Source organism: Archocentrus centrarchus, chromosome 13, assembly GCF_007364275.1.
Source record: "Archocentrus centrarchus isolate MPI-CPG fArcCen1 chromosome 13, fArcCen1, whole genome shotgun sequence".
NCBI classification, from domain to species: Eukaryota; Metazoa; Chordata; class Actinopteri; order Cichliformes; family Cichlidae; genus Archocentrus; species Archocentrus centrarchus.
Window position 1 is genome coordinate 19,159,252 of NC_044358.1, and position 26,357 is coordinate 19,185,608.

A 26,357-nucleotide genomic window follows, 5' to 3' on the forward strand; every position below is an offset into this window, starting at 1 on the left:
GTACAGTTCTAATGAGCTTGAAAATCAATATTTGGTGTGACCACCTTTATTCTTCAACAAAGCCTGAACTCCCTGAGGCAGCTTTCCTGTATTTTCTCTAACTAGTCTTCAGGAATAGTTCTCCAGGCTTCTTGAAGGACATTCAAAGCTCTTCTTTGGATGCTGGCCGCTATTTGCACCATTCTCAGGCCAGATGATCCCATATTACTTTAATAATGTTGAGGTCCGGGCTCTGGGGAGGCCTGTTGTATGTTTTTCTATCCAGGTATGCTTTTACTGCATTGACAGTGTGTTTGGGATCATTGTCATGCTGAAAAATGAAGCTGCTACCAATCAGACACTTTCCAGATGGTATTTCATGGTGGATGAAAGACTGCCGATACTATTCTGCTTTTGCCTTTATTAGATAGCACAGTAGTGGAGAGAGGACAGGAAAGTGGGGACATGAGTAGGGGAAAGCAAAAGGGGTTTGGGTCAAAGTCAAACCCGGGCCACTGTATTTCAGCCTTGCGGCATATGATCGTCTGCTCACACCATAAGCTAATGACTCTCCTGACCTCCTCTATACATATTGACAATGATTTGAGCCAAACAATTCAAATTTGGATTCTTCACTCCATCAGACCTGCTGCCACTGATTTTCAGTCCAGTTCTTGTGTAATTTACCTCAATGCCTCAACCTTTTCTCCCTGCTTTGTTTTTTTTTTCTTTTCAATTTGCACATCTGTTCAACAGCATCTAGATTTAACCTGTTAAGTGGCAGCACCAAAATCACCTACATAATTGTACATTATTGGCGCTGGGAAACCCATTTCGTAGCCTCTTAACTGGCCAATTCCCGTATGTAGTTCATTTTATATGCCAGGCTAGACCCTCCCATTTTGATTGACACCTCATTCGGCCAATCATGTTAAGAAATGGGTTTTCCAGAGCCAATAATAACCAGAGGGTGTCACGTAGCTTTGTCAGGTGATTATGGTGCGGCCAGTTAACAGGTTAATGTTATTGGCCGAATGAGGTGTCAATCAAAATGGGAGGGTCTAGCCTGCCATATAAAACGAACTACAAACGTCCTGTGGCCAGTTAAGAGGTTAAAGTATTGAAGCTTTTTATTTTATCCTGTCTACCCTCACTCTATTTTGCCCAAGAAAAGGCTGAATTTTAAGGAACAGTTTGAAATTTTGGGTTAAATTAACTATTTGCCAATGTATCCGTTTCAGCATATACAACAGCTGATAAACAAAAACTGGAAAAGCCGAGTATAAATGAGTAGTCCATAACTTGTTGTGACAATCAAACAACATTATTTTTAAATAGCATCGTCATATAAAAAAAATTATTGGGCGATATAACAGATTTTTAAATCACCAAATATCGGTATTGGTCTTAAAAATATCAGTTGGGCCCTAAAAAGGAGATTCATAATACTTTTGATGCTCTCTTAAAATATGCTTGTCAAATATGAGAGCCCATTCAGTAGCTAGCTAGTTTAGCTTAGCATCAAAAGTGAACAACTTCCACCTTCCAGCACCTTCAATACTCACCAATTAACATGTTACACCTCATTTAATTGACGGGGTTTGTGTTGTAATTGTCTTCCCGTGAAGACTCCAGGAAGTTAACAGTCCAACTGGTTTATTTGTGAGCTTAAGAGTTGCTGCAGACAGCTCAGAGCTCAGAGCTGGTCTGCTTCAATAATATCATCTCAACAGAAAACAAACAAGCATAATCCCAAAATGTGAAACTATTCCTTAAAGTGAAGGGTGCTTTAATACAGCAAGAAATATGATGCCCATTACGCCTGTGATGCTCATCCACTAACCTGTTAAAAGGGAGTTTTTCCTTCCCACTGTCGCCAAGTGCTTGCTCATAGGGGGGTCGTTTTGATTGTTGGGTTTTCTGTGTAATTATTGTTGGGTCTTTACCTTACAATATAAAGCGCCTTAAGGCGACTGTTTGTTGTGATTTGGCACAATATAAATAAAATTGTATTGAATTAACACAGATGAATCAAGGGCTGAGGGAAATGAATATTAGTGAATATTAGTTACCTGAAAGCCCGTTTTCCGCGAGATATCCGACAGTAAGTTATGGCTGCCAGTTCAGGCTGGCAGCCCAATATGAGCTGTTCAGCCTCTCATTTAATTAGAGAGCAATCTCAGTCTGTGGGGAATTCTTGTTACATTGATGAAACAGTCAGGAGTGTATTTTTTCAGCAGTGAAATAGGAGAGAATCATAAAACGCCTATGCCACTTAGATGTGAGATACTTTAATTCTGCTTTCTCTTAGTCTTTCAGTGGATAATTGCCTTTCAGCTTCCTCTCACTGAAAGCACGGCTGCACCACAAGGGCTTGGAAAGTAATATAAAGAAACAAGCTTATCTTCTGTCCACTGAAATGAATTCATTAGTAGATGACCCAAACTCATTGCTATTCTGAGGTGGTTATTACAAGATATTGAGACAGTGCGTCTGACTGTAAGACAGACAATGAGAGGTACAATTATTATGCAGAATGACTCAGCTATAAATAATCATCTAGGGTTGAATATTTGATGCTCATCTCTGCAAATATTTACAGCACAGAGAACAAAAAGACAGAGAAAAGAAATACTAAATATTATTTCTTGTAACCTAGAATTAGGGCCATATAAGCTTTTAAAATGTTCCTACTTATATAAGCTAGAAATAAAATGGCAGACTCACTGTTTCCGTCAACAACCCTATACCTGTTTTGGTGCTGAGGTGCAATGGTAGTGGGGAAGCTTCCTCCTGATTCCCCCTGAAAGTCAGAGAAAGCCTGGTCTCCTCCTGCCTTTGGAGCCTCCTGGAAGTCCTGGAAGTCGTCATCATCAGCTTTGGTTCCCTGTGCAAACATCATGTTGGTCAGTGAGATGATCAACAGCAGGAAAACAAAGAAATGAAAGCTTACAGTACCTGTGATATCTGTGCAGGAGGGAAACTGGCAATGAAATTTGTGTTTGTGGGCGGCTGAGCCGGTGCTGCCGGTGTCATAGGCATGACTGGTGGCGCTGCTGCTGTGGGCATGGCCATGGAGACCGGGGGCTGGGTCATCATGGGCTGCTGGTGCTGAGGCATGACGGGGGCCATGGCCATAGCCAGTGCCGGCAGGTTCGGCACGGGAGGAGAAGGAAATTGGCCGAGGATTTCCACGTTCATTGCTGGGAGGCCACTCTGAAAGGAAGGATACAACAAATGATATTTCACTAAAGCAAAGACAGCACGATAAAGCTGATTTCTCTGAGCGGTGATGTTGTGCAAAAGCACATTAAAACACAATGAAATCTTTGTCCTGCTGCTGAAAACATAATCAAAACAGTCTCCAACAAGTGCTTTGTATGTTATGTTTGTTAAAGCTATGGTGCCCAGCTTTATTGTAATCTACCTTCACTTTTTAAAGATGAAGCTATGCAGCTATGACTGTGAAAAAAAGCTTGAGGCTGAAAGCCACAGATAAGGTGAAGAAGAAGTGAGTGCGAGTAACAGTTTGAGTCTTTTTACGGGGATTGTTGTTGACAATGACAAATACAGAATAAAACCTGTCCTTCAAGATGTACTTTAATATTTCAGAATTTTATTTGGCTGCAATTTTTTTAGGGTTAATCTGCTAAATCATGAAAGGTGTCAAGGCACAGAGGCCACTGTGAACCTCTATATTCCAAAGCCTTAATGTATTCACTGAACTAGGAAAAGGACTAATGTTTATATATAAATTATTCAACACAATCCTTTTGAACAGATGTCACCAGCAGACTCAAACTTTCTTCCCCTCTCATAAGAGAATGCACCTTGTTGTGCTTGTATTTTAAGCTTCTTGAAGATTTACATCACCAAAGGTGTCTTATTATTCCTCGCATGGAAGCGGAGGCATGCAGTGTTTCGTGAGCTGCCTGAAGATTTGCATCCTCCCAGGGGTGGTGGTGACAGGCCCGGGCTGAGCATGATAAGAAGTCTCCTGCCAAACTCGGCTGATGGGGACTCTGCCATATATTGGACTTATAACGCTTCACAGGCCGCGGGCTGAGTCACAGCACTGCTCCTTTCTCTGTTTTTTGAGCTAAGCCCGTCTAATTTCAGTGAGGAGTTTATGGCGAGACTCTGCGGAAGCCGTGGGAGATGATTAGTGAAGTCATTCTAAGTGGATAATTTGTTTTGACTTCAGTGATTACCTGTGCCACACCAATTAGTGCAAGTACAGTGTAAAGCTCCTCCTTGGTCAGCATGCCAGGTGTTGTGCGGTTGGCTGATGCCCAGATTTGCCCGAGTGCTTCCCTGGGAAGACCTGATGACATTAATATCGGGTAGAGTTTGGCTGTGTCTATCCCTGCCGGAGTCAAGGTGAATTCAAGAACCTTTTTGAACATTTCTGAGAAAAAAAAATAAAACATTTTTGCAATTCAAAATAGTGACATTTCTTTCCAGAAAACACACAAAGCAATGTCAAATATTATCACCTGAACATTAAATTGGATGTTTTCGTGAGTAAATGTTTACCTGGGACAAGGCTGTCATTGTAAACCCAGGCTGGCAGCATGGACTGAATGTGCTCTTGTTGTGGGTACACACCAACACCTGCTGTCAGAAGCACAAGCACACATACAGACACACACAAACACACACACACACACACACGCACGCGCACAGACACACAATTAGCTGTTGAAGCAAAAGTCGTGTCCAGGCTTACAATCTGCCAAGTCTCTTGGCAGCTGAGCCCTGCTCGTATCGAACTCGACAAAAAAATCATACACCTGATGTCTGGAAGGCTCGGCACAGATGTAACGCTCCCCTGCACTGAATCACAAACGCCCTGCCACATCAGACATCTATAAATCAGTCCGTGAGTCATTTCCAGCTTCAAGGAGAGAGGAGATTGCCTTGTAAGAAAAAATAACTAAAAATATAATTTAACTGCCGACATTGACCTAAATTATTCTTTTCTGGAAACAGACAACCAGCCATTTCCGTAAAATGCTATGGCTCATTCTGAGCCCCTAACACTCTGCCTGCAAGGCAGGTGTTTACTCAGACACCCACTTTGCACATAATACTTCCATCAGTCTTGAGCAGTTAAATGAATCTTATTACAAATCTCCCCTGGTCTCTGTGATGAGCCGCTATATTTCCCTCGATGACACTGAGGACACGGGTGCAGACAAACAAATAACAGCACAAAGGAGTAGCAGAGCAGCATGCACAATCAGCCTTGGATTATGTTGGGCCCCGGTGGCACCTGCCAATCCATGCGCATCCCTGTTAAACCAAAGCAGTCAGCATGCGCCAGAGGTCGTTCTCTGAGAGGGTGTTACGCAGTGAGTGAACAGACGGCGGCTTATTTAGTCAGCAGGTATCACCCAAGGACCTTGACAGACACAGTCCATTTCCACAGTGTGTGCAGGGAGCACTGACATGAGAGGGCCCCGCTAACAAGACAGAGGTATAAAGCAGGCAGAAATAGGAGCAGAGATTTAGGAGACGACGGAAAGACACAAGGAAGGACACCTCAAAGGCATTGCCACCTCAACAGTGAAGAAAACATCAATTTGATTTCATTTAACAGCACACAGGCACAGACAAACAGTAGGATGCCCAGTCCGTGATCTGGTATAAATCAATTATGACCCAAAGAGATAGAGGAGATTAAATTGCCCCAAGACGAACAGAATTATTTTGTCAGGGTTAGAAAGAATGAAAATATTTCTCAAGGAGAGAAAGAGAAGTACCACCCTGATTGTGTGTTAATGCCGCAGCAAAGCAAGGGAGAGATCAAGCAGCTATGAAGTCCAATGAACAGACACTTCTCTCACCACTGTCACAACTGGTTTGAGGAGACGAGGCAGCAGATGATGGGGGGAGTTTGGGTGCTGGCACCAGGGCCTCTGGTGGCTTTTCTGCTGTGAAGACAGAGCTCAAGTCCTCGGTGGCTGCAGCCCAGTTCCTCGCTTTAGTGCTGGGTTGAAACTGGGCTGAAACTTTAGCTCTGGGAACCATTTCAGCCAAGCTCTGCTTGGGCTTAAAGCTAACATGGGCAGTCTTATCAGCTGTGAGATCACAGGAGGAGAACAGCTTCTCTTCCAGGGATGGGCCTAGAAGGGTGGATGAGGAACAAGCTTCTTTAACACACACTTGCAACAATGCAGACTTCACGTTTCTATTCTTTAGAGTGAATTTCAGATAAAATTAAGGATGCTTCAGTAGGCTTACGCAAGTACTGTGCTTGAGATTTTTTTCTGTAGCTACTGTCAAACTTCTGACAATTTGGGGAGAATCTACAGTTTTGTAGATGATCTACAGATTATCTACAGTTTTCCTTTCCCACATGTAGCACACAGCAGGAAACAGTCCACCTCAGAAGCATTCGCACTAATGGAAACACTCCATGGTTTCGGTAAGGTAGCTTGTGGAGGAGGTAGGACACGACTACTTAACAGCCATTAATGGAACTATTTGCATATCAGTGCAATAAAATATCACCCTGACTTAGGAAGCAGGAAGATTAAACACTGTGTACGATCCAGTCCAACTTCGTTAGATATTTGTGTTCTCACATGCATACTGTGTCAGGCTATGTCTACAATAATTTAGGGCTGTGTGAAAGCAGGTTTAAGGGCAGGATGGGTGGATAAATGCATGCATACCTGATTCACTAATGTACTTATCAACAGGCTGCAGTAACATGCCAAAATTTGGTTGCAATACACCACCAAAAAAAAAAAGAGCATTCCTGCAAAATTTTGAATAATACTGAACTTAAAATTTAAAAAAGGATCTTTGCGATTGTTTTGGAAAGGAGGAATTCATTTATCATGTTTTCTAAGGACTAAGACTGAACAGAAACATAGCTGTTGTTCCTTTAGAGAACTTCACAGGACTTCTTTAAGAAGCTTTAAGGAGATTTACAAAATCTCAAACCCACAAACACACCAACCAATTCAGTGATAGATCTTTTTATTCAGCTGATAACAGCAGGTAGTTTAGCCATTATTAACCTACGCAGAGTATTCGTCAAGTGGTACCAATATATTCCTTTTCAACTAAACCATCCTTCAGAAGTTGCTTAAGAAGCCCAGCATCAGATCTGATTTATTTATTTGTTGAAAAATCAGACAATTAAAAAGCCCTCAAACAGAAAAGTCACTTGACTCTGTTTGGATTTGCTTTTAATGTCACACAGCAGGTATTTTCTGGACTATACTGTTCAAATGTCCAATGCAAACTGTGTGCCTTATTCTACAGCATCTGAACAAAGAAACTGCAAGATAAATTCCTCTCTTAATATCTGAGGCAATCTATCCATCAGCCATCTAATCTGCTTATTCCAGATGCTAAACAACTAGGTCAGAGATGCCTCAGAGTATCGGGGATGACACTGGACAGAGGGTTGCTGAATTTCTCTGGACAGAAGGTGATCTCTGTGTCCTGTCATTCACAGTCTGAGATGGAGAGCTGTCACAGAGCAGCTGCTCATCCCAGAGATTACAGGGCAAATGACAAATGACATGACAGTCCTCTACCAGTGCACAAATCACAAATTCACTATCAACATGAAATGTAACTACTGCATGGGAAAAACCTACTGAGAAATATTCACTTTCTACATTATTTGTTTATTGCGCATCCTTGTTTGCTTTGTAGTGTTGACTACTGAGGCCATCTGCTGTTCTAGCTAACTGCATGCTCTCACACATTAATGCAGGCCAAGCCCAACCCAAGATCTGGGGGGTACCAGTAAAAACATTCAGCATCCGCAATAAACGGAGCACTACATGTAAAAAAAAAAAAAAAAAAAAAAAAAAAAAAAAAAAAAAAAAATCCTCTGAACTAGGTGGGAAAAAGTGCAAATTACAGGGATGGGAGGGTAGGTGTGAATGAAGCAAAAGAAGGGTTACCTTGAAATGTAGATGTAGATTGGGTGCTGTTGCTGACAGAAGAGTGTTGGGTGTGAATGGACACAGAAGCAGGGAAGGATTGTGAGGGAGGGAAATTTGGTTGGACTTGCGATTGAGAGGAGAGGTTGAATTCGGAGGAAGGGAAAGTGTTTACAGGTCCCTGAACAAAGTCACTAAACTCGTCATCATCCTCAGAGAAACCTGCCTGCTGGGCAGTGGATGTAGGCTGGGCCTGAGAAGAGAACCCCAAGGTGGAGGAGGAGGAGGAGGGGGGCAGAGGGAAGGAGGCGGGGGCATCGACTGGCCCCTGAAAGTCACTAAACTCGTCATTATCTTCAGACATAGCTGGGGGGAGGGAGTGAGTGGTGACAGACGGGTGTGATGGCGATGAGTCTGCAAAAATGAAGAAATAATGATGATGGCACAGCACATGACAAACACACTACAAAGAAAGATGAATTCAGAGCTGCACAGGGCAAGAGTGAGATAATGACTTTTTGGTGCAAGAGCAGAAATTGTAGATCTGCAAACTTAAGAAGATTTAACTTATATTCAGATTCACTATATGCTATTTAAATATATTTCATTTTCAAAACTGCAGCAGTTGTAAAAATTTCCAACAACATAAAATCCACAATTAGGCAGAAGCTTCCGGCCAGGATCAGCTGATAAATGTACGGGATCTTGAGAGGAATGATGGTGCAGAAAAGATGCACACAGTCTGCAGTTTATGTGATTACAGGAATGAAGCTTTGCAGGAATTTCCCCAAAGCAGATCTGAAACCTGCAACATGGAGCTGCGAGTTAATACTGATGAGGTTTAACACATCAAAAAAGTTGTATATTTGTTAAATGCATCTCTACAATTTCCTGAAATGCACAGGAAGGAGTTAAATGAAGGAAATCTTCACTCTCAACTGAAGAAACTAAACACGGAAGGTGTTTATTTTCTTTCAAACACATATTATGAGAATTAAGACACTACTAAAAAATTGACAGTGACTGACAGGTGTGCAGAAGATGAGAGACTGAAATATGATAAATAAAATATGATGCAATCTGTGTTGCATCTACACTGGTCTGGCTCCAGCTTGTCAGTCATTGGCAGACCAGCTATTATGTCTTTTTTTTAGTGTTAAAGTACCTGGCTTCTGAGTCTGTGATGATGGAGTGGGGTGCATCTTTGCGTCTCTGCTGAAACCGTCCAGGTTGCCTTTGATTGCCTCCAAGGCGTCATCACGGCTCTTCTCCCCAGTCTGAGCGCAGCACAATCGGATATCGAGAGTCCAGAGGGTGAGAAAGACAAGCAGTGGACGTGCCAGAAAAAAAAAACAGCAAGGAGAACAAGATGTGGAGAGAGACTCACCTTGGGTTTGACACTGCTGAGCAGCCTCAGCTTCTGTTTCTGCTCCTCAAATTGTCTTCTTTTCCTCTCTTCCTCCAGCATTTTCTGCTGCTGCTCTAGACGTTTTCTAAAGGTTAAGAAGAGTACAGACATTACACTGAGAGCCAGCATAATATATAATGCTCTTACGGGGGGGATGAGAGCAAAGAAAGCTTGTTAAAACAGCAGCTGAAGGTTCTGCATGTTTGATGTAATTTTGTTTATACATAAAAAAAAACTAAATCAGCTTTTGTTGTTCACTAAATTCCTTCTTTGGGTTACTTATCTTAATGTAGCTAGACTTACATTTTATCACTTAAACTGTTTTACATATAAACAGGATATTGAATCACATGAATTAAGTATTTCTCTGTATTTTTGCCTGAGAGGAGAAAGATGGAAAATGCAAATCCAACACTATAATTACACAGCTGTGCTCTTAAAAAAATGGCTTTAATTCCTAAGCAATAGTCTGGAATTAAAGCTGAAACTCTTCACTTTATACACTTTAATCATATCTGGAGCACAGAGGCAGAGAGAGGCTCAAGCGGTAGAGCAGGTCATCTACTAATGGGAAGGTTGGCGGTTCGATTCCTGGCTCCTCCAGTCTGCATGCCAAAGTATCCTTGAGCAAGATACTGAAATCCTAGTTGCTCCTGGTATATTCATCGGAGTGTGAATGCGTGTGAATGGTAGAAATGGGTGAATGCAAACGTATTGTACAAAGCGCCTTGGTTAGTCAACTAGAGTAGAAAAGGAGTAGAGTAGAGAAAAGGACCATAAGCCTATCAAATCAGTGTTATGCTAAGAGCAGCAGCCCTGGAGCTTCAGTGCGTTAGTTTTTGTTCTAGGAAATAATTTTAAAAGACTTCAAGTCTACAAGATACATTGGCTGTGTGGTCTGCTGCTCTGGGATAAGCAATAAGACCAACATGCATAAAGATGATCCTAACATGCTGATTCTTATTTAGCATTAACATGTTAATATTCTATTTTTTTCTGTATATTTATTTTATTGAGCCAAGATGTTTTTCATGTTTTGACTGCTTCTTCATCTCCTTTTTCTCCCTCATATTATTATTATCCCTTTATTATTATTCTCCTTCTCCTCCTTCTCCTCCACATGCTCACATGTACCAATTAGCACTACATATAACACTGCAGAAGCTGCTGGGAATGTCATCAGCTTTACAGGTGTTTGGACAAATTTAAACTGTGCCCCGATGGCCTTTAATACAAAGTTCATCAAACTGATTGCAATTCATCCTGAGGGGTACATGAATCTGTGAACCAAATGTCATGGCAGTCCAACCAATAGTTATGACATTTCATTTAAAACCACAAATGTCAACTTGGTGGTGATGTTAAAAAGGAGAGTCAGGGGACCATCGGTGTCCCCACAATCTACAGGACAAAGATTGTACTTGTGAGACATAAAACAAGGATTCACTTGGTTCCCTTTATGCAGTGAGCAGAAAAAAAAAAATGTAATCAAATCTGTGTTTAATGTGACACACTATCAGACTGCACCAAATCTCACAGGTGTGTACTCACACAAATCTACTGCTCAAAAAAGAAAGCACACAATGCTGAGAATGCAGAGCAATCCAGCTGCTGTTGAGATAACTCAGTTTGGACCAAAGTGCAGCGTTAACTGGCCAATGTTACCATCCGTAAGGCCAGAGTGCTGGTGGAAGTAAATATACAGTCTCTTTTGCGGTGCTGAAAGGAACATTTACATACTTTACTTCAGCAAAATAAGCAACACCACATGATGAAAATACTACAAACAATTCAACCAATCTAAGTAAATGCATCCACGTACACTGCTCAAAATCATTAAGGAACACTTTGAAAACACATCAAATCTCAATGGGGAAAAAATCATGCTGGATATTTATACTGATATGGGCTGGGTAATGTGTTAGAAATAAAAGGATGCCACATCATTTGGTGGAAATGAAAATGATCAACCTACAGAGGACTGAATTCAAAGACAGCATGAAAATCAAAGTGAAAAAAACAATTTGATGTGGCAGGCTGCAATGAATTTTGCCAAAATTTCACTGCAGCATTTCAAAATGGTACTCAGTAGTTTGTGTGGCCCCCCCCACATGCTTGTTTGCATGCCTGATAGCATGCTCCTAATGAGATGACAGATGGTGTCTTGGGAGATCTCCTCCCAGACCTGGACATCACTGAGCTCCTGGTCAATCTGAGGTGCAACCTGACAGCGTCGGATAGCCTGAAACATAATGCCCCAGAGGTGGTCTACTGGATTTAGATCAGGCGAACGTGGGGGCCAGTCAGTAGTATCAATTCCTTCATCCTCCAGGAACTGCCTGCATACTCTCACCACATGAGGAACCCCAGACCCACCGCACCAGGGTAGGGTCTGACAATGGGTCCAAGGATTTCATCCAAATACCTAATGGCAGTCAGGGTGCTGTTGCCCAGCCTATAGAAGTCTTTGAGTCCCTCCAGGAATATGCCCCCCCAGACCATCATTGACCCACCACCAAAGTGGTCATGCTGAATGATGTTACAGGTTGTATAATATTCTCCACGGCTTCTCCAGACCCTTCCAAGTCTGTCACATGTGCTCAGGGTCAACATGCTCTCATCTGTGAAAAGCACAGTATGCCAGTGGTGTCCTGGTATTCTATGGCAAATACCAATCAGGCTCCACAGGGCAGGCAGTGAGCACAGGACCCACTAGAAAACGTTATGCCCACAGACCACCCTCATGAAGTCTGTTTCTGGAGGAGTTGGACTATCTGTGCAACTTCTGTAGGGTCCCGGTATCACCTCATGCTACCAGTAGTTACACTGACCCTAACCAAATGTAAAACTAGTGAAAAAACACACAGAAAAGATGAGTAGGAAAAAATGTCCTCTTTTGGTGTTTGTCTCATGTTTGCCCCTCTAGCTCAAACCAATTAACAAACCTCTCTGCTACTTAACTGACCAGATCAATATCCCATAAGTTTAACTGACTGCTACACTCTGATTAAAACGTGTTCCTTTAACTTTCTGAGCAGTATATAATGAGGAATATTTACTTTATGTGTCAGAAGTAAAAGTACTTTTTCTGTAATGATGCTTTGTGTAGTAAAGTTACTGCTGCATTATGTTTAAATTTGAAATCATTTCACCTGCTTTACATACCAATGGGTAATTTAATGTACAGCAAAGCACCACATTCTTAAGACTACTATATGTTAGGAGTGTTGCTGTCTTGTGAGAAGATGTCTAAGAAGTTCATTTTTCAAGAGCTCAAAAAATGACCTAGTTTTCAGCTTTATGATGATGAATTTTCCAGCTAATCCAAGAGGTTTTAAAGGGTTAGGGGGTTAGAGTTTAGGGGATTATATGTCTTAAAAAGTAGGAGAATGGTGTCAACTAGTAAAGGAACCTACTATCTTCCAGTGTATCAGGAAAAAATTACCATAATTTGGAGATACATGGGCTTAGGATTAACAGTATATTAAAAAACAGTATGAAAAGTAACCAGAAACTAAAGTTGACACAAAAATAAAGTGTAATAAAAAGTAGAGAATCTCCAAACTTGTTCTTTTTCTGTTTTTAGCTGCTGCCTACTCGAACACAAACAGGAACTATAATGTAATTGTAAAGATGTCTTACTGGTGCTCTTCAGCCATCTGCTTCTGCATGTCAGCCGTGTACTGGGGTCCAGCTGGTCTCATACCCATGAACTGTGGCTGCCCCAAGAACTGCATCCCAGGTGTCTGCATCCCAATTGCCATTCCACCCTGTTAGACCACCCCCCCCAAGAAACATGTAGGAAATTCATTAGCATTCCTGCTCCTCTCACTTTATATCAAATGCTCTAACCAAAGGAAAACAAATGTTAATGGATTAAAGTCTTGTTAAACATCATCAGGCAGCAATAAATTCCTGTTAATGTGCTGGTGTTTAAAACTGTTTGTGGAGAGATTAACGTCTAAGCAAATGGGACCAAGAGGAGCTTTAAATCCAGCCTTCCACATGAATGAAATCAGTTAAATCAATACAGCAGTGTTTCACTGTTATGTATTCATCAATTGCACACAAATTAGCAAGTTCGCTGAAAATACTAGAAGTGCGAAAAAACCCCCTCAGGTTACTATTAATTGCACCCAAAAACACATACAAACAGAACCAAGCACAACAACATAAGAAATAAAGCTGACCTGCATAGGGATGGCGCCTGGAGGCATCTGGCCTCCAAAGTTCATTCCCATCATGCCCTGCATGTTTGGCTGCATGACTGAAACCATGGGGAAGCCCTGCTGCTGTTGCTGCTGCTGTTGCTGCATGGGTACCATGCCTGCAGAAACACACACAAACCATGTTATCATACACTGTGGAGATGGTTAAAATAATGTATATAAATAAGCCAGTTTTATTCTGTTCACTTTGTTTTACTCAATTTATTGAGCTCTTTTATTTATGAGTGATTTATGTGAAGGTGAATTGGCTAGATTTTTTCTTTTTAACAAGCCCAAAAGTGGTTTTTCCTCATACTATCTTGAAAATAAATAGAGAATCTTCACCAGCTGATGGCACTGATAGTTCTACTGCCCAAAGTGAGGCCTGTAATCCCAAAGAAGCTAAGGAGAAACACAGTGAGTGGTTTGATGTGTTTTGTGGAGAGTTGTTGCTCACACTGCCCAGACCACTGTGAGACTACACCTGGCTTTAAGACTTTTTGGGCATTACTCTGAGCGGTAAGAATAAATGTGGAGGGACTGCATTAGTTGTGTAATTGAAGAGCTGCGAGCTGTTTTAATGTATCCATATTAATCGCTGAGAGTATTGGTCATTGCTATTGAACTATTTTGTGTCATATTTTATTTTACTGAGCTATTCCACTTTGTTTAATTTGTGGGTTTTTTTTTTTAGGTTGTGTTTAATGTTTTAAAAACTGCTTTAAAATAGGAATTTCCAAACCTGTGGGATAAATAAATGTGTCTTAAGTATTTGAAGAACAGTAATACGAGTAATAAGAATAGTAAGCTGAGTTTTTGAGGGGTTTTTTTGTTTGTTTTTTATAAGTAAGCCTAGTTTAAGCTAATACATGTCATGTCTAAAGTCTGAAAAGAAAAAGCCTCCAGAGGATAGTCATGATTCAGTATTGCAAATCCATTTCCATTTCCTGGGCAGCTGGAAAAAGACAGCCTCGGCAACAACCAAATCTGTTTCTCTGGTGACTACTGTGACAACTTGGAGCAAAACAAGAGGATTGAGGGAAGAAAATTGGGAAAGTGTGTGTTTATTTTCAGAGACTCTGTGTAAGCCGACAACCAGAGCTCAGCAGCCAGCTCCGAATGGAACCTCCAGCTGATTCACCATGTTACGGCTCAACTGGGCTGTGTAAATGGCTTGTCTGGGAGACTGCTCACATTCTAATTTGTCGAACTAAAATGACATTGCTAACGGGAGCATATAATGACCCCTAAGAGACGCTTGTCCCACTGGTGCGTGCGTTTTTTTATCTGGAGGTGTTACTGCAAAGCTAACAGCCTGAGTAGGACGAGCAGCCACAGCTAAATGATGATACATCTGAGACCTTCAGTGCCCAGTGCTGAGCATGGTAACAAAGGTATGAGCTGCAGTGTGCTCAGTCCTCTTAGATCCCTCTTAACAACTGCAAGGACCAATAATTAAGAATAAAGGATAAAAATAAGCAAAGCAGAAATATAGTTATCTACTGTTAATCTCTAAGGCCAACTTCTATTTCCCGTTCTAGGTCATCTCTTTGTGCTCCTCTTAGCCACGTCATTTTTAGATGGACGTCCAAAGAGCAGCATGCTTGCAGTTTTTTTTTCTCTCACCCTTCCTCTTATTTCATTTTGTAATTTGCTTATTTATTATAAAGTTGAAATTAACCCTTCGGTCACCACGTACATAACTGTGCACATCACTCAATTATAGTAAAAATCATAATCGCAACTACTGTGGTCAGTACTGGAGTCTCAAACATTAATTTACTGAATTGAATAAGATTAGGTTACTTGTGTAACCCCACTTCTCAGACTGGCATGAGTAAGATATCTCATGCCTCCCTGAGTATTTATTCCTCAGAAGCATTTATCTAATTCCGCCAATCCTGACTGGCTGGTGATCACAACGACCACATCGGGCAGAGCACCCACCCATGAGTGAGATGTCTCTGGTGAGACATCTCACTCATGCTACCCTGAGAACTGGGGTTACGCAAGTAACCTAAAGTTCTCATTCCTAGCCTTTGTTTCGATGTCTCACTATGGGAAATGGAGACTCCCATATTGCCAGACAAGCTTATTTCAAGCAATAACCAGCAATTAGCGAGTAGCCCACATATCAAAGTGAGGACCCAGAACTCAATACTGCTTGGGCTACATTTGGAGCACTGACGTCCAATAGAACCAGACAAAAATGAGAGGTAAAGACCAGCTTGCCACTTGACAGATGTCCTGGATTGATACCCCTTTAAACAGTGCCCAGGATGCTGCCAGATCATGACTGGAGGCCCACCAGTGCCTACAGCCCCTGAGCAAAAGCAACTGCCTCCATAATCCAGTGTGAGAGCCATTGATCATAATGTGATCTGGTGGTCAGGCCACAGATCATTTAGCCTGGATGCAGCCTGTTTGCACATGTTCTGCATGTCCATGTTGGGAGATGGGGAAGCCGGTGCACGCCCCTCCTTTCCCCTAGGAACCAGTCATAGTGTTAGGCTTGACAGCCTGAGAGGAGGGTATGAAAATTTAATCTCCATCCTCCTCATTGTTGGTTATAAGGAGCTCTGAGGTGTCCTCATTGTCATCTCCATAATCCATCTCTAATATGTCTTCCATCAGATGCCATGGCTAGAGCCTTCTGTGAGCCTCAGCTGGTGCCAGCATGTGGTTCGGCTTCCGTGACAATCTCCTCATCACCCTCTGCTGCAATCCCAGCTGTGGGCAAGTAAGGATCTGTTTCAAACAGCCATCGCCAGAGACTCTTTTTAAGACTCGTTTTAAGAGTGTGCCCTCAGATGTCACAGACACAGTACACATTGATAGTAGAACTGTTTTTAATCTCTTTCGGAAGACTGAGGAAAAGCTCAGGTCCTAATGGCATTGGAGGCCGTATTCTTAAAAATTGTGCCCTGCAGCTGGCAGATATCTTTAGTTTTCTTTTTAACATGTCTCTTAATACTCACAGGGTCCCTCAGCTTTGGAAAGCCTCAACCATTGTTCCTGTTCCCAAAAGTAAAGACACTCGGTCCTTGAATGATTTTAGGCCTGTTGCCCTCACCTCTTTAGCAATGAAGACATTTGAAAAGATTATTAAGGGAATTCTTTTATCTAGAGTTAGAGAAGATCTGGACCCACTTCAGTTTGCTTACAGGTCAGGCAGGGGAGTGGAGGATGCAACGGGAACCCTTTTAAACATGATTTTAAGACATCTGGAGGGCACAAAAACCTTTGCAAGGCTGCTTTTTGCTGATTTCTCATCTGCTTTTAACTGTATTCAACCACACATTTTGGCTAAGAAATTACAGTGTTTTTATGGTATTGATTCTGGCCTCATATGTTGGTTGATGGACTTTTTAACTGTACGTTCTCAGAGGGTGAGTGTCAACGGCGTTCTTTCCGATGTCCTCTTTTCTTCTACTGGGTCTCCTCAGGGCTGTGTTCTTTCACCCCTTTTATTTATTTTATATACTAATGATTGTCGCAGCCAGTATCCACAGCACCACATTTTAAAATTTGCTGATGACTCTGCGATCCTGTCCCTCCTCAGCAGTGATGACCCAGATCACGGACCAGTGGTCAGGGATTTCACTGACTGGTGTGAGTCTTCCTTTTTAAAGATAAATGTTTCTAAAACAAAGGAGATGGTCATTGATTTTAGAAAACACAGTGCAGTCATTGTGCCTGTGGCTATTTCTGGGGAAAATGTTGAGGTCGTGGACCAGTATAAGTATCTGGGAACGATCCTTGACAACAGGCTGACTTTTTTTTTTCTTCTTTTTTTTTCATTTTTGGCCATTGTGGCTTTTTGTGACAGTGGAGAGAGACAGGAAATGGGGAAAGATACAGGGGAAGACACGCGGGCAAATCGGCGCCGGGCCGGGACGCGAACCCGTGCCGCCCGCACCGCAACGTGGCGTGTGTATGTGGTCGCCGGCTTCACATCTAAGCCACCTCACTTTGTAAAAAGGCCCATCAGAGGATGTATTTTTATCGGAAGCGCCGTGGTTTTAATGTGGATTCAACTTTTATGAAAATGTTTTATTCTTGTTTTATTGAGTCGGTTATCACTTTTAATCTCATCTGCTGGTTTGGTTTTTTAAATGTTAAGAATAGGAAAAAACTGCTAGGAGTTGTAAAGGTGTGCGGAAAAATTGCTGGCACAGCCCTAAGCAACCTCACTGACCTACAAAAGGTGAGGTCAGTGAAAAAGGCAAGATTTATCCTAGCAGATTTAGACCATCCACTGCACCAGGAGTTCAAGCTGCTTCCTTCTGGACACAGATACCGGGTACCAGGTTGTAGGACAAATAGATTAAGGGAATCTTTTGTCCCAACAGCAATTAGGTTTTTAAATGATCTGTTGTGATTCAATGTTTGTTTTTATGTTTGTTTTTATGTATGTTTTCATGGTATAACTGTTTTTTAGATTACTGTACTACTGGCTATGGGAACAATTGCCCTTAGGGGATAATAAAGATCTTTGTATTGTATCTTCATGAACCAGGTGCAAAGCCCACATGAACCGGGGGTTTCGAGTGCAAGCTGGGCATATTCCAGCCAAGGCAACACGAGCAGACCTGGTGTGTGTCTGTACTCTATATTTTGTTGCAACAAACGCACAGTCAATCCCCGGTGTCTGTGAGGGAAAGACGGGTCCATCTTCACTAGCTGGAGTGCTAACGGTGAGGACAGCTTGTTAAGCGGCTCGCTAACTACAGCAGAAAAAGAAAATTGTGTTAGCCGGCGTGCTAAACCGTACAAATCAATCTTATCAAAGGGTTAAGCGGTACGACACCCCGGTCTATGGTGAAGACTCGGGCTCAAGCTCAGACGAGCAAAAAAGGCATCTAGCGCCCAGTGATGGAGAAGTTAGCTAAACACTCATGTATGTGGAGAGTTAAGCTAGCTAGCCTATATGCAGGTTGAGATATGCTCCAAAGTGAGAAGAGGTGTAATGACTACATAGTAGCACAAGCTACTTAAGGGTGGGTGGCTCTGCCTGATGTGGTCGTTGCAATCACAAGCCAATTAGGATCGGTGGAATGAGATAAATGCTTCTGAGGAATACGCAGAGAGGCGCATCACATAGTGAGACATTAAAACAAATGCTAGGAATGAGAACATGTCTTTTTACATGTGATTTCGTCCAACTTTAAAGACAGCTGAAAAACAAATTTTTAAAAAGTGAGGGTGGTGGGGGAGTTAGGCCCCGGCTAAGGGGTGTTTTTGACTGTAAAGGCCATCCAGCAAGGGTATCCATGGTTCCTGCCAGCCTGCCTCCACCTTTGGATGTCTGTGAATGCTGATGGGAGCAAATCCAGGGACAAAAGTTTCTCTCCATCTCCTTTCTTATATGAATCTTGTTAACTGAAGGCTCTGTTTTAGTCAACTGGCTGCACTAAACAAGCGAGTGTGAACCTTACCAGAGGAGTAAAAGCTCACTGCTGTAAATAAAAGGGGTGAATTTGAATTATAGTACAAGTAAAAAAATGATAGCTTTGTAGAGAAAATGTATGTGATTGTTTTGTTTTAATAATCATAACTGAAATTTAAGTTAAATTAACTTCCCAGCCCTTTTCAGAAGAGGACTTCAAGGGAATCACTGCCAAAGATGACAACCCTGAATATCAGATACAGCAAACTTTTACCAGGAATGGCTTTTGAATTTTATTTGCAGGGCTGAAGTGAAGAATGGCTCTCTTTGTGGTCGTACTTCACTGGTTAGGAAAACAGTTTTTCAATATCTAGTTTATTTAAAATGAAGATTTCTAGTAACATTTGTCAAAATAAACTGTTTATTTTCAAAAGCTCAATATCCTGACAGTGTGCTTCAAAAAGCAATATTCTATGATCCCATTCAAATTCACAGAAAACACATTTATGTGCCATCTTCTCTGAAAAGGAACTCAGTTGAATATATTTACAAAAACAGTTTGGAGGGAAAGAGTGGTAATATTGACTGCAGAATGACTCACCTTGCGGCGGTCCCAAGCCCCCTCCAACAGGATACATAAAACTAAAGAAATAAAGAAGAAAAACACAGATTATGAGAGTTAAACTGAGGCTAAAAAAAAAAAAATCTCATGATGTGAGAAACAGCATCTTTTATAGTCTTCATTTAGATGGCTTTTTTTTTCAACCCCTGCTGAACATTTATAGCAGCAGATGACTGTTGTCACTTAGCTGTAACAATACCCTTTAAAAGCAAAAGCCATTAGAATACCACAAATGCCTCATGTGGAAGAGATAAGTGAAATTAGATGTGAAGCCATGTTTGCCTGACTATAAATGACATTTAGAGGCTCTGTGCCATACAAATTCAGTTGATTTTTTTCAGTTTCAAATGGCCCTTCAGTTTGATTTTATTCTTTTTTTTTTTTTGTATTGCTTTCATTTGAAAGGACAAAACCAATCCAAAAAATATTAAAAATAAGATGGTGTGTTCTTCAAAACACTTGAAAATGCCTTCCTTCTTGCGTCACATCTGTATCCTGTTGTTATAATTCTTCAGATCATAGTAAAATGCTACCGTAAGCTGAAATTAAACACAGATGCAATAAAAGTTGGTCGCTGGTGATGGTGACATCAACAAACAGGCACAGTTTTGTTCTACAGACTCGAAGCAGCTGAGGCTTATTCACAAAGAACCCCCCAGATCCCTTGAAGTAACATTCACGCCAGATAAACAGGAGGGTAGATGCCTGGGCAAGTTTCTGCAGGCGACTTGGACTCTTGTCGCTGTGCTGAGAAACAGGCCTATAAGAAATAATCAGAGGAAGTCTCTCTACAAGTCGGCCAAGTCTCTCCCTCGCCAGAGCCAACCCACACAGGCCTTCGGCTATTTGTCAAATAACTTACTACAACTCAAAGGCTGGAAGTGTTGATGCATAGACAAACAGACGACGGAGCCAGCCAGGCCTCTGCTTCCAGCAACTCCCAGTTTAATGTGATCATCACTAATGCTGTCGGTGACATTATAATACTGATAACTTTAGCACCAAGACAACTGTGCTGACAGAGATCACTGTCAGAGAAGCAAGCACTGGCTCACCACAAAGACTTGACTATACGAAGACTCCAAATATCTACTCTTTATCAATTAACCCCTACATTTTTTTTTAATTTATTGAGTCATTACAATTTCCATTATCTTAATTTGCTCTCACTGTCTAACCAGCAGGAGAACCCTCATATTTCTTTATATCCGAAACACAATTAGTAACTAGCCAGCAAACACAGTGGAGCGTTTAGAGTCACAGATTTCCCTCAGGAGCTGGTGAAGAGCAAAACAAACCTAGAGGAGAGTGAATCATATATATATATCCATCAGGTGGTGCCACATGTATGCTGGTGGTGGTAACAAGTTCTAAAGCAAAGTGTTCCCAGACTCAAAGCAGGCCTCTGGGGGGAGAGTATGCCCACAGGCACAAGTGGACAGCATATAATAGATGCAATGAGTCTGTGTGACGTGACAGAAGTCTATGAATCGTCCTGTTATTTCTGCCCATTTAATTTGCTTGAGTAAATTAAATCTCTCTTCAGAAAACTGGTCAATTACAAGCCTCTTTTTTTCTGTGTGCCAGAAAAACCCTGAAATATCCAATATAATAATATGATAACATACTTCAAAGAGACAAAACAACCTGCTATTTTAAGGGTGAAAGGTACTTTTTGTAATCACCCTCTGCAGAATTTAAATAAAGCTTTCAGCACCAAGGGGCAGCATTTTACCAATGGGTGTGTGGGGATGTTTTTGGATGCATGCTCTTATTTTGGTACCATTTCTTCAAGGCTTTGCCTTCGCTACAATTTTCTTCCCTCACTACACCATCTTACATTTAAGTACAGCCCAGCTGTAGCTCAACTTCAGCTGACATCTCTTCAACAAAGTACACAGATGTTTTGGGACATAAAGCCACAGTAGCTCTCTCTTCAAGTCCTGTTGATAGTTTTAATTTATTTTAAAAATTTTAACCAATTTTTCAACACAAGAATTTACAAAAAATACCTTTAAATACAATCAGAAAGAGGGCAACACTAGAAAAGAGTGTAATACCATGAGGCATTATTCCTTTGTCTGCCCTTTATTTCATCCCCTCATCGTGCTATTTAGCAAACTCTGGCACATTTAAATGATACTGATGTGAATTTATGGGCACTGTTTTAGTTCTGATGAGCGGTCCCCTTTTTTCTGTTAACTCATAATCTGAATACATTTAAACTACAAGCGAGAAGCCAAAGTTACCCCTCATGGAGTACTGCTGTAATGTGACAAGTACTGGAGGGTTTCAGATTCTCACATCTGCTCACTGGAAGATTTGCAGCTTAAAAAGCTTTTTGAGCACCGCGGCACTGCTGCCCGCCATCCTGCAGCAAATCAGAGGTCACGGCCCAGCAGATTAACATAGAGAGGGAGATAAGCAGGAACAGCAGCTGTGGACAACAGGCAGGCCTGAGCCTTGTAAAAGGCCTGGAATCATCTAACGGCTACCATCAAACTGCTTCGAATACTGGATGACAGGAGGAGTCACCACCGCTAAAAAGATTTGTTCCCATAGAGGAATAAAAAGCAGACTTAAAATCACTCCTATAAAGAGGAAATAACTGGCTTTCAATGAACCTGCCAATTCTGCTATATATAGATCTGAAACATTTATTTAAACAGCTGATTATTAATGGCTTCAGTATTTACCAAGAGAAACATGCCACAAATTCTCCCCTTTCTGACTGTCAAATGCAGTTTTTCCTCAATCTCTTATCACTGTAAGGTGAGTATCTTTGACTGTTGCTCCAACAGTCACGTAGGGAGATGCTGCCATCCCTAAAGCCGACCAATTTATCAGACAGCCAATATCAGCAGTATAGGCCAATAAATGAAAACTGAAAAAATTAAAGAGGTGAGTGAAACACTCTTCAACCAATGTTATAAGTGGTGATGTTGCATAATTTGTCCACCAGAGAGCTCTCTGCTACTTCCCTGTTGGGAACATGCATTTTTGGAACCGGAAGCACATGAATGAGTAAATAAATGACTACACCCAACAAATGTTTGTGTGTCTAAAAAGGGAATAATGGAACTAAAACCATCAAATATCGGTGTTGGTATCGGTCTTAGAAGTCCTGTATCGGTTGGGCTTTAGTCACCACTACATTGTGACACTTCCTAAGTCACCTAATTGATTAAGAAATCACAGGAAAATGGTTTTTCAAACAAAATGCAAAACATTTCCAGATTCTCACATGAAAAGATATGATCATGTTCTCGGTCATTACATGAAATGTATTTGCTTTTTGGTTTGTTTGTTAAACAAAGTAAGCAACTGAGGTAAAAATAAGTAGGGAAGGACTAATTTATCGACCACATAGATTAGCCAATATATCAGCAAGTAAGATGACATTTTCTGATGTCAGTGGCTGATGTTGATGAGTTGTTTTCTTTTTTTAAAATCACAGAGCTGAAAGCCTTTAAAACCATTTAGTATTTATGCATTATGAAGATTTCTTTGTCTTCTTTGACAAAACAGAGGGAATGAACAGAACAGGAAAAAAACGGCAGCATCGGCCCAGAATTTCACAACTGATGCATCGCTGAAAATTAGCATAATGAAGTCATACTGAATTGATGTTTTCAACACCATATATGGTTGTTGTTATTTAAAGTCAATCCAGAAACCAACAGAAACTTGTGCGAAGCCCCTTTGCATTTATAAGTAAACCACAGTCTGGGACCCAAACTGCTTCTGTCCTGCAGGCAGCATTGCAAAAACAAATGAGTCTTAAAACATAAATGAAAAGCAAGCTCTAATCTGTCAGATATATGTGCATCTCAAGCTGACCGGTTTGAAGACAAAGTTAGAGAGGCGAGGCTGATATAATAAAACTACCCCAATGACAAGAATGATTTCTGCAGCAGGACATCATCTGACATTCATGAAGTTTCGAATCACGTGGCCTGTTGAAGACAGGGAATCTGCATGGAGACATTATCACCCAATAGGACCGATCTCATCATTACATCTGTGTCACATCTCCAGTCACTGAAACCCTGACTATAGATTCACTTTCCTCACAGACTGACTCCTGAAGTCCAGACAACTACAAAAGCTTGCTGTGATTCTCAAACAGGCTTCATATGCTGCACTACTGCTCCACCTCCTGGCTTTGCACTTTAGTATACAGTCAAATTTTACTTTTATTATACTCATATTAACATTTCTTCCAGCTACAAGCACACAATGCACTCAAAGTTTCCAATTTTTTTTTTTTACCAAATGGAACTGCTGACTGTAAAAATAAATAAAAACATTGCACAATACAAGTAGGCACAGATATATTTACAGAGGTCCAAAGTCAAAATTAAGCATAGTCTATCACTTAAACAACACATAAATACCAACCAAATCCAAAAATCTCTTGACATTAACGCAAAATAAATATAATGCAAATATTGCCTACATCTCCCCTGTATACAGAAGAGGCTTTACCAGCTGTGGTGAAAGAGTGGCACTGGCAGTGTTGAGGACTTGGGTTTCACCTGTCGGATCAGTATCACCTGTCCGGCCTTGTAGCCAGAGCACATTTATTATTCAGGCTGCTGAAGCTCGTCTTATGAAAAAATCATGAGGCTGGCCTTTTCAACTATTCTGCAAACCATCATCACACTGCTTTAATAAGACACCTGAACATCTCCTCACCATTTACAGCTACTTACTGGAATATGCATGTACGACAGGGCTGATTATGATTCACTAGACTTATTATGACTCCTGAAGAAGGGCTTAAAGTCTCTGTTGCCTGGTGTGTCAGAGGGACAAAAACTTAACTAAATCAACTGTTTTCTCACAAATCCTCACATCCATTTTTGCTTTATCTTTCTAAATAGCCAACACAATACTAAATCCCCCCATGACAAAAATATAATAGTGAGAAAGTGTAAATATTTGACCCTATCAGGCCTGTCTAGCAATGCTATAAGCAAATGCAGCAAATATCGCGTTATATTGCTGGAAACCGTGAGCACTGGGCACAATAACCGCCACAGAATAAATTACATGTGGAAACTACTAATATGCAAACATCGTGGAGTTAGTTTGGTCCACTCTGAGCACGGACAGGTAGAACCAGAAGAAGCCAGCTAACGTTAGCTGTGGCACCTGACCACCAGCCATCTCATCTCATCTCCCTGCCCCGAAAAACGAAAACGGCCTCTATCGCGATATTTGAGGTCGTCCATGGCTAAATATGAAACCCCGCGGCTGTCTGGAGTGAATGTTTTATGCACAAATCATTTCGTCTAAAGAGAGTCCGTTTTAAAAAGCTAAAATACCTGCCACCTCCCCCAGATCCCGGCCGCAGCGCCATCTTGATAACAGCAGTCACTAAGAGAAAAATGACGTCAGCGCTGACGGACATGCGCAGGGGAACATAGAGCCCTGAGTTCTGCCTGGCAGGCGCACCTTGCCCGGCGCACCTGCCCGTTCCCGGTAGGCTGTTAGGATCTAAGTAATCGGCTTCTGCAACGCCATCATTTTGGATATCAAACTAATAATATATAACAAATAAAAATACGTAAAAAAAATAAAACAAATAAAAATGAAACAAATTGCGAGAAATCAATTAAGTAATCTTAATTTTAAACTTTTTGGGGGTTTTTTTGTTTGTTTGTTTGTTTAAGGGTTTTTGTTTGGGTGGCCTAGTTTGACCCGTGTTTTTTTGTTTTTGTTTTTGTTTTGTTTTTTAAATGGCAGAAATGGCAAAAAAAAAAAAAAAAAGGCAATGCAATATTCTCACTGTCTCGGTATCAATAATCTTGACATTCATTTCTAAGTACTTTTTGTTATTATTATTGGTTGGTTACTGAGAGAAAGGCCAACCTGCGAAGATTGAAGCAGGGCATCAAGTCAAATACTGTCAAGCTCACTGCAATACAAACTTTGTGCCAGCAGGTGGCAGTGTGTATCTGTGTCGAGGCTTTGTTAATGCACGAACCAAAACATGCCGAGGCTCATAAACACAACCTGCACGTATGTTGACAGGAGTATTTGAAAGACTTGTGAGGTGGTGGAAAGTTGTGGTCATTAAACTAAATGTCGAAAGAAAACACGTCTACCTTAAAATCTCTCATCTCTAAAGCTCTGAAATTACAAAAATACTTTCCATATTACAGGCATCAGATTTTATTTAGGAAAAAAAACTGTATGCAGATGGACGAAATAGTCCTGTGTGCAGATATGATTTTGTGGCAGTTAGCTGCACGTGATTCTTTATCTGTGACCCAGTTTAGTGGGACAGGTCTACTTATTCTTATCACCTGTGAAGGCTCTGTCTGGTTTTCTGAGTCAGAGTTCAGTTCAACACAGGCAACCAAAAGCTGTGAAAAGTCCTGCCAATTTTCTTTTGTGTGGCAAAGCTACCAGCAGGTGTGTGTGTGTGTGTGTGGGGGGGGGGGGGGGGGGGGGGGGGGGGGTGCAGTAGTCTTTATTTTGTACTAAGATGTCTGCCTTAAATATTTCTGAGATGTTCAGAAAATGACAAAGTCACCCTGGAATAATGTAAAAACTATCAGCAAGCATTGTATAGTTTTTTAATATAATTCTTAGCTTAAAAAAATCCTGGATGTTTATATGTCATGGCTAAATCACAATTAAACCTAGTACACCAGTATACTTGCATATTGGTTTTTTTATATGTTTTATCTTTTTATTCTATTTAGAAATATGGCTAAATATTCCTTATCACAATAAAGTACTGTCAGTTTTATCTGTCGTTTTACAGTGTGTCCAATTTACAAAAACACATTATTACTGTGTTAAATATTAGCTTTACAGTATCTTACTA

The 26,357-nt window shown here is 41.1% G+C and overlaps 1 protein-coding gene across 9 annotated transcripts in view; it reads right to left on the minus strand.

Annotated features, from left to right (window-relative positions):
- Positions 1-24,905, minus strand: part of synrg (synergin, gamma) — a 49,870-nt gene extending 24,965 nt beyond the window's left edge. For 4 of the 9 annotated variants that reach the window (XM_030743726.1, XM_030743724.1, XM_030743722.1 and 1 more), the window contains exons 1-12: positions 24,847-24,905; positions 19,496-19,536; positions 13,488-13,624; positions 12,940-13,067; positions 9,277-9,382; positions 9,055-9,166; positions 7,911-8,303; positions 5,829-6,107; positions 4,516-4,596; positions 4,191-4,387; positions 2,938-3,195; positions 2,730-2,866 (exon numbers count right to left, since the gene is read on the minus strand). In XM_030743726.1, coding sequence (XP_030599586.1) covers positions 2,730-2,866; positions 2,938-3,195; positions 4,191-4,387; positions 4,516-4,596; positions 5,829-6,107; positions 7,911-8,303; positions 9,055-9,166; positions 9,277-9,382; positions 12,940-13,067; positions 13,488-13,624; positions 19,496-19,536; positions 24,847-24,881 — 1,904 coding nt within the window. In that variant the 5' untranslated portion in view covers positions 24,882-24,905. The remainder of the gene's footprint in view (positions 1-2,729; positions 2,867-2,937; positions 3,196-4,190; positions 4,388-4,515; positions 4,597-5,828; positions 6,108-7,910; positions 8,304-9,054; positions 9,167-9,276; positions 9,383-12,939; positions 13,068-13,487; positions 13,625-19,495; positions 19,537-24,846) is intronic. The other 5 variants (XM_030743723.1, XM_030743721.1, XM_030743729.1 and 2 more) reach the window with 3 other exon arrangements.
- Between the last annotated feature and the right edge of the window lie 1,452 nt (positions 24,906-26,357).